Below are 8,331 nucleotides of genomic sequence, written 5' to 3'. Positions count from 1 at the left end.
GGGGGGGGGGGGGGGGGTGTTTGTGTGTGTTTGAGATGTCCGTGGCTGCTGTTTCAATGTATGCGTGCTTACCTGTGTGTGTGTGTGTGTGTGTGTGTGTAGCTGGAGAGGAGGGCCATGTTGCTGTCCCACAGCAGCGATAAGGAAAACACTCGGCAGCGTCTGCTGAGCGGAGCTAAGGGTCAGAGCTCCGCCTCCTTGTTAAACTGGAACAGGAAGAAGACGAGGGAAGGCGGCGGGGTCACTAAGAGACTAGGAAGCACTTTCAGTTTGTCGTTTGGAAGCATCCGAGACACTGAGGCCATGTACTGAGACATGACTGCAGAGGAGCCACTCAGGGAATCACAGCAGTGGAGCACAAGGTACGATCAGGACCGCATTCAGAGGGACAATAGCGCTGTACCAGGAAATATCAGCAGGAGACAAAAACAACAAAAAAGCACACGGTTTGTCCAGTAACATTGTTCCTGGCTTCTTTTTATTGCTACATCAGTCAAATGTCCAACTTCGTTGATTAGCAAATATGTGGAAGCAAACATACCAGGTTAGAACACCTACTAACACGTAGTTTAATACATTTTACCTTTCAAGAGTGAAGACCTGGCTATTGATGCCATGATCATTTTCCAGAGTCTGAGGAGTGTGCTGTACTCCTGTGTGCTGCCTGGGAGACAAAAGGTGCGTTGAGACAGAACGCAAAGACACTGTTAGATGTAGGCTGCTATAGAATTATTTTGAGACAGCAAGCCACAGACAGTCAAAGAATCATTTCTAATATTACTGAACTACATTGAAGTTTTTTCAGCAAACTACTGAGACTAACACAAAATAAAAAACAGGTGATGACGAGCAAATTAGGATTCTCACTTGAAAGCAAACGTAGCGTTTAGGTCTTATTGCACCCAGCTTGCCGATGTTGCGACGCAGCTGGCAACATCTTACTGAAAGCTCCTTCACTTAATTCTTCTTACATCATTTACGTTAACCTTACCGTACATATGTGTAGTGTAAAGTTGTAAAAGCAAGTTCCATATTTCTTGTGTCTTACAGTATTCTGTAACCTCAGAAGAAAAATATAACAGTCCTGTTCAACCACTTAAGTGCTCCAGATTTGAATCGGTTAATTACTGATCCTGTACATTGTACATCTACTATGATGGGTCCGTTCTTGGAGAAATGTTTTTGTTGATATTTTTAGATGATTAAAGGCACTTCAGAGGTTTTGATCCATTGTTTTGTAGTTTTGGTACTTTCATGCACTGTGAATATTGAAAAGGACAAATCTGTTAATGTATTGCAGACTTGATGTCTCAATAATGAACATGTGAGAGGTTGGGAGTTTTTTGTTTTTTTTTAAATGAAATGTGATACTGGGAGACTGTAGGAAAAGCATGTGGTGTCCAAAGCGTTGCATTTTTGTATTGTGTTGTATCTATTGTGTCCTTAATGGTGTCCAACCACTGTACTGTATGTTACAGTCAGCCAATATTAGAAAACTAGAGATGAAGATGTTCATGGATTGTTTTTTTCTTCTTTTAATTAACATTGTTTGAACTGTTTGTAAAATTCTGATATAACTAGACGTGGGAATTGTAGCACATTAATGTTGAAAAACGAATGCTGTCTTTTTTTACTTTTCTGAACAATGTATGTGCCATGATGGTCCATTGTGATGAGTACATACAGCCAGAGGAGACAAATAATGATTTCTCATGTTTTCACATGATCACAACGTAATTGTGCCGTGATGCAATCTCAAAAAAATTGCAAAGGCGCAGGATGTTTTTAATCCTCATAATCATTAAATTCATGTTGTGATCACAAAGTTACTTTCTGGTGAGTCGAAGAAAAAGCTGGTTCACTCTTTCCTCTTCAGCTTTCTGAACGATGTATTTGTGCGACTGAGTAAATATTTGTCACGACTGTTGTGAAGAGGAATACGTTTTCCTCTCATTTGCGTTTTTTTGACTGAATATCCGACCATCCCTTAATGACTGCATTTGGGGATTTGCACAGTATTGTTTTCATGTATAAATACAATAAAAGTGAATAATGAGCTACTGTCAGCTGCATCAGTGTGATTCAGCCCTCTCTACTACCTCAAAATGATAGTAAATGTCTATTACACACAAATATAATGTATTAGATTATTTATTCCTTCACAATGCTACTTTTTAGTTATTGGTTACTAGCAGTAGTGGTTTGCTGACATTGCTGGCTTCATTAGGATATTACTGTGTAAGATTCAGTCCTGTTGTGTGTACATATTACTGAAACACAGCAGATACAAAGATTTTAAGGTTTGTAAGGTGATTTATTAAACATCCAATGGGTTTTCAGGGATAGCTACGATGCAAATAATGTCCTTCTGGTCCAGTGGGATTTATTTATCATAGAACTGATGAATACCTCATCACTATCCTGTGGCAACACATATGCACAATGAAGGTGTGTAGCAGATGATCAAGTCCCAGACAGAGTTCATGAGAAGCTACTGATCCTCTTTTAAATTAATTATTTTTTTGCCTGAATCATAACCGCTGCTATCCAGTATGAAGAACGGGTGTATGTTCGTGGGACGTGCTGAGCAAAGAAGCACATGTCCCTCCATCACTTTAAATGACGGTTCCTGGGAATCCGACTGTAGGCGAGCTGGTTGGCGTCCCTACGATCCCCCGGGGACCACCGCCGACCCCAAGCCGCTCTGTTCCAGCTCCGCTATCACCAACATGTGCTTGAAGTCTGCAGGGCGGTGGTTAAATGTCTCTACCACTCGGTACGTCTCCTGCCTCTGCGTGCCGTAGAACAGCTGCACCTGGTTAGCCAAGCACTGAGCCTGGTGGACGGTCTGGGAAGGAGAAGTTTAGACGGGTTAACGTGGATCCAATGTTTGAGTCTTACACTACGGTCAGTTACTCCAAAACCATGAAGATCAACCTGCTGCTATAGCTGCTCTAACACGGCTTTCCACAAAATTATGGAATTATGTATGTTGACTGTAAATGATGAGGCAAAAAACACCATTACGGTCCATAAATAAGTGCATAGGCTTCAGCCACGGGAGTCCATACAGGTAAGGGACTCACAATGAACTTGGGGTCCAGCTCAGCAGTCATGAGGACCACACCCTTCTCATCCTTCAGGTCTGGGTAGTGGTAGAGGATCAGCTGACTGGGAGCGTTCTCGCCCTGCATCTGGACGCCAACAGGAAGAGAAAAACTGCAATTAACACCTCCAGGTAACGTGAGCTAAGAGTCTTAATGAGTCAAAAATACATTGTATATTATGCTGATTTAATGATGAAATCCCCTATAATGCTGAATTATAAGCAGTTTTCATGAGTTATTGCAGGCCACTGATCAAACCATAAACCTTGGTAACTGGAGATTTGGAAAACTAAAAAAGAAAAGCCTGTCAAGACACATGTTTGATCTCTACTACAACTTTACTGTATTCCAGACTTTAGAATAAATAAACAGACACATCTACTTAATACTACCTAAAGTGCAGTGTGCAAAAAGAAAAGAAGAGGATTATTGGAGATATTAGACTGATACTTACTACAGCACATTAGGCCCTTTTTAGGATTTCATTTCTGAATATTTCAGATATTTTTTTCTTGCAAATTTATGACTTCATAATCTCAGATCATAGTCAAGTTTATTGTAAAAAAAGAAATCTCTATAAATTAAGTTTTTCTTGGAATATTATTACCCTCTCCTGGCTCTGTAATTACTATTATTGGTATACCTTCAACGGCCCCAAAACACCGCTGTGGATAATAAATAAGGATGAAAGTCTGAAAAGACTTTGCTACACTGCAATCATCATGTATCTGTCAGGTACATGAAAAATATGATTTGTGTTCAGAACTGTTTGAACATTCCAGCTACAGCACAGATGAAGAAGCATCTTGTGTTGCACATGAAGTGAGCACATGAGCGCAGTGCTGTTAGAAGCCCAAAGAGTGCGAGACTTTCCCGGCAGCGTGTGAAGTGGTTCACCTGGACGTTGATGAGGGAGGTGAAGTGGAGCTCGTGTCCGGACCACTGACCCAAGAAGAACTCGTAGCCCTCCCTCTGAGGCAAAGCGTAGAGGAACTGACGAGACGGAACCCACAGACAGAGACTTCAGACTGATTTCAAACACATTTGTTTGGTGTGGCAGACAAAGTGAAAGCTTACAAAAGAACCCTTGTTTGTGGTTATAATGACAGACTGATAATCTGTCATCAACATGCGTCAGTGTGAGCAGCAGTGATCTTACCGCACGGCACGACTTTGATCTGCTCAACATCACCTCGTACATCGGTGTCTGCAATAAAGAGAAGGCCGGTTATTAGACCCACTGAGTTCTATTCATTTACTGTACAAGCATCATTGTGCAACTGCACAATATGTTATAGCAGTCTGCGTCAAACTGTGTGGAATATCAAAAGCATAAAGTTATGTGCACATCGAAATATGTTGAATGGTTAAAAAAATGTATTTGATTTATTTGAATTAATAAATCCAGGAGAAAAGATTTTTCAAGCAAAAGTTTAAAGACAATGATATTCAGGGGGGGGGGGGGGGGGATTGGGGTACTTGTTCCATAGCTCAAGATGAATCTCTCCACCATGGATGTAAAATATTATGTTAACAAAAAAAAGACTAAAACGCAGAAACACAAAATAAACTGGTCGTCTGCAACAAGAGGTACAAGTCACTAAAGTGAAATTACTTCTTGTTCAAGAAAAGAACCCGAATTTCGTGAATTCATCATTGGAAAAATATCTATCAAAAGACGTTCATGACATCAGTAAATGCGAAATGTTGAGACTGCTGTATCAGCATGTTCTCTGGTGTTACACTCACCGGGATGACGGCGCTGATCGTGTCTTTGCTCGAATAATAATTCATCCAAAGCTGAGAGAAGAACACAAAACAGTGAAAACAAAAAGGTCAGCTTCAGATGGCGTTCACTGGTGCACCACAAGGACTCAACAGGACTCAAGTGTCTGACCTCCACACACTCACCTCAGAGATCTCCTCGCCCGTCATGCCCCCGATCAGCTCCAGGTCGAGGATAGAGTCCAGTGTCTGAAGAACAACACATTACAAAGTCTGTTACCAGAACAAACTTCATCATCGTCATCATCACACTGTCAACGTTTCATTTTACATTTGGTCTGTTCTGTAAAGAACAGTTTGAACGCTGAGCAAAATGAATTTGGTGAGAGAACGTTTGGTTTGCAGACAAGAGTCCACAGAACGGGACCAAAGAATAACAAAAAGCTACGAAAATCGTGCCAAAAGAATTGATCGGTAAAAAATGCCTAAAGTTTGCTGGTTTCAGCTTTTCAACATGTGAAAATGTGTTTCATCACCATGAGTTAAATACCGTAGTCAGAAAATGTACTTTTAAGGACGTAATGTGTGACTTGATGAGTTGTGCCAACGCTTTTGTGATTATTTTGAGATTTATTGAGTATCATTTATTATTAAAAACAGAAAAGGTAACCCGGATGAGTCCTGAATATGGCCATAGAAACAGAATAAAAGGTAGAGTGACGTAGAAGCAACACAATGTAAGATTACGGCTGCTCGATCTGCTCACCTTGTTCTTTGTGAAACCTCCTGACGCTCTGCCGCTGGCAGCCATCTTGTCCTTTTTCTCCAACTGCAAAGATTCCCACAAGAGAAGTGGCATCACATTCATAACTCGTCACAGGAATATGAAGAAATGTAATCTGATCCTTCATTATGTAGATAATAAACATGCTCACAGGAGTATTGTTTTGTCCAACTATTGAGGACATTATGCACGCCGTTACCAGCTCAAGGTGAAAAGTTTTAGGTAAACGTTTGCCGACATTTTGGGGTAAAAGTTTGAAGACTTTCATTGATTCGGTGATCTCACAATCTATCAGACGACTGCTTAAACACGTGTTTAAATTTCTGATGTTAATATGTTCGATACTTCCAGAGTACCGTCATGGTGTTCTCTGCTCTGTACTGAGCCCGGTTCGTACTGCACCTCCTGCTCCATGAGCCCGATGAACTCCGCTTGCTTCGAGTGTCCCAGCACATCCTTCTTGGCCTCGTGCCGGTTCTCAAGTCGGGCCTTGTACTCCTGTGGTTTGGCGCTGAGAACAAATCAGACATCAGATCAGTGAAACACCAGCAACTTTCAAAAAGGCTAAATCCTCTTTCATCTTCATGAGGCGAGATGCCTTGCATTCTGCTACTTTAGCTAGTGACTCCCAGCATTCCTCATGCTGCTTTAAAGTTACTAACTAAGAGAAGAGTCCTCAGCTCGGTGAAGCGTCATACTAACGGTCATGTTTTACCGAGCAACAAGATGTGTCTGCTGACCATTATTTTGAGAAAATATATTGTCTTGTAAAATTATTTTCAATCTGGTTTAAGATAGATAATACTATGAAATTCATTATTCAGTGTGTATTTCTGTCTTTGCATCACGGTAAAGTGTTCAAAAGCACGCAAAATGTGTTGCTTTCCTCGATTAGAAAATTCTACTTCTCAAAAGCATTCATATCTATATTCAAAAACCGTGGTGCTGAAATATTCAGCCCAAAGGGGAAATCAATTAGTAAACCTAGATAGCAGGAAAGTGATCATTTCATTTTGGTTGTTGCTGTTCAGAAGCTGACTCCCAGATCTCAGGTACACACAAACAGGCAAGTTCTTAGAAAGCTCCTGATTTTAAACAATTGAATTATTTAAGTCGTTTATCGAGCAGAAACCCAAACCTTTTCTGTTCACGTCTTCTCAGATGGAATGATTTTGTGATCTCTGGGAATTGTTTTTGGTCAGACACGAGGAACTTGACCTACATGTGTCACTGTTCACTGGTACTTTAGAGCCGCTAATGATTCATCAAGGAAAGAATCCAAAGATTTAGTTAGAGTGAAAAGCACTATTGGCAAAGCCATTTTAACCCATCACTTGTGTATCTTAAACAACACCTAAACTAAGTATTCCAATATACTATTTTTATGGCGTCGGAACATTCAAACAATATTTGTCAACATGAGCTCTCAAAGCCAAAAAACTCTTTACTTTTTTAGTTTTTACCTTGTGATCTCATCAAGTCTTAGGTATTAAGTCAAGTAGTATGCCTCTACATAGACAATGAATGGGAGACTCATTTCGTTGAACTACAACAAAATTTTTGTTATTTTTTATACCCAAATGAGTAGTTGTAGAAGTATTGTTCTCAGTTCTGAAACAGAAAATGTACAACACTTAAACACTCCCCTGGATGCTCTGTGTCATCTATAACATCTTCCCCAATTCAGTCTATGGAGCTGTTCCAAATTTCTTAATTAGTTTTAGCACTCTAGTACTTGGATTTGGGAGAGAGTTGGTCATCTTTCCTAACATATTTGGACCGTCATAGATCATAGGAATAACATTAATGAAAATTGAAAAGTAGTTCACCTACTCACTGCTCAGGTGTGCATGTCAAGGGGAGGAGCCTAATTAAACTAGTTATTATAACGGGGTTAGGGTTAGCTTTTAAATATGAGACCTCAAAATAACCCAACCATCCTCTCATAGACCTGTGAATCAAAAGGGTCGACTATCATAGTACAGCTGACGTTCCGATTAATCCCCAAGCTTCTGCACAAGTTACACTTTGTGTGAAACCATAAAAAGAGAAGTAATAAGTGAATACAGGCGAGTCAGATGTAAATGTTATAATTTAATGAGCAGATACACTGCTTTATGTTGCAAATGTGAACCAAATACGTCATTATCTCATCATAATTTCGATTAAATTATTTCTGATAGTCTAACTAGTATTCACACTTGTCAATAGTCTAATTACTTTTAAATATTAGATTTAGCTAAAGAAGATTCGGACACAGCGGGTGTGACGCTGAATCGCTGGTAGCTAGCTACTGACCTGCGCAGCTTCTGGATTTTGTCCTGGTACTTGCTGAAGTACGGGTTCTCCTCCAGTTCTGGCTCCTTCCGCACCGAGAAGGCCCGGAACTGCGCCGGGACCAGCCCGGGGATCAGCGTTCTGATGCCGGTGGCCCTGACCGCTAACATCCCTCGGTACAAACATGCCATTTGTACAATGGCCGCCGCCATCTTTCCATCGCCTCCGTCCAGCATCTATACTGTTCCGGCGGGGAACGGCTTCAAAACATTGGTTCCGACGAAGGCGACAAATAATTAGTAGGCCTACTGTAACCCCAGTTTGAATGGTTTTATTTTTCTCATGAAAACAAAATATAGTTAGCCTATAATGGACTGAAGAGTTCTGATGAGCAAAGATACGATAGTAAGTAAACCGTCTTTATTTATCCGAGGGAAA

The 8,331-nt window shown here is 40.6% G+C and overlaps 2 protein-coding genes across 2 annotated transcripts in view; one reads left to right on the top strand and one right to left on the bottom strand.

Annotated features, from left to right (window-relative positions):
* rhpn1 (rhophilin, Rho GTPase binding protein 1) overlaps positions 1 to 2,468 on the top strand; it is a 16,501-nt gene extending 14,033 nt beyond the window's left edge. Inside the window, exon 16 of the mRNA XM_031876044.1 lies at positions 103 to 2,468. Within this exon, the coding sequence (XP_031731904.1) occupies positions 103 to 312 (210 nt within the window). The 3' untranslated portion in view covers positions 313 to 2,468. The remainder of the gene's footprint in view (positions 1 to 102) is intronic.
* atpaf1 (ATP synthase mitochondrial F1 complex assembly factor 1) lies at positions 443 to 8,129 on the bottom strand. The gene is made up of 9 exons (XM_031876045.1): positions 7,915 to 8,129; positions 6,019 to 6,127; positions 5,599 to 5,661; positions 5,019 to 5,081; positions 4,857 to 4,907; positions 4,267 to 4,314; positions 4,005 to 4,100; positions 3,087 to 3,194; positions 443 to 2,848 (listed from the first exon to the last, which is right to left on the bottom strand). Exons 1-9 carry the CDS (start codon positions 8,127 to 8,129, stop codon positions 2,666 to 2,668), a joined length of 936 nt encoding a protein of 311 aa, XP_031731905.1. The 3' UTR covers positions 443 to 2,665.
* Between the last annotated feature and the right edge of the window lie 202 nt (positions 8,130 to 8,331).

This window comes from Anarrhichthys ocellatus, unplaced genomic scaffold (genome assembly GCF_004355925.1).
Source record: "Anarrhichthys ocellatus isolate YVR2014 unplaced genomic scaffold, GSC_Weel_1.0 scaffold102, whole genome shotgun sequence".
In the NCBI taxonomy this organism is placed as follows: domain Eukaryota; kingdom Metazoa; phylum Chordata; class Actinopteri; order Perciformes; family Anarhichadidae; genus Anarrhichthys; species Anarrhichthys ocellatus.
This window is presented reverse-complemented; position numbering and strand designations above follow the sequence as displayed.

What these genes read in the sequence shown, in the direction of transcription:
- atpaf1 (XM_031876045.1), bottom strand. Translation starts at nt 8,129, where the DNA reads ATGCTGGACGGAGGCGATGGAAAGATGGCGGCGGCCATTGTACAAATG. An exon ending in TCGGGCTCATGGAGCAGGAG is followed by an intron (nt 5,662 to 6,018) that starts GTGCAGTACGAA and finishes GAATCTTTGCAG; the next exon opens with TTGGAGAAAAAGGACAAGAT. An exon ending in CGATCAGCGCCGTCATCCCG is followed by an intron (nt 4,315 to 4,856) that starts GTGAGTGTAACA and finishes TCTTTATTGCAG; the next exon opens with ACACCGATGTACGAGGTGAT.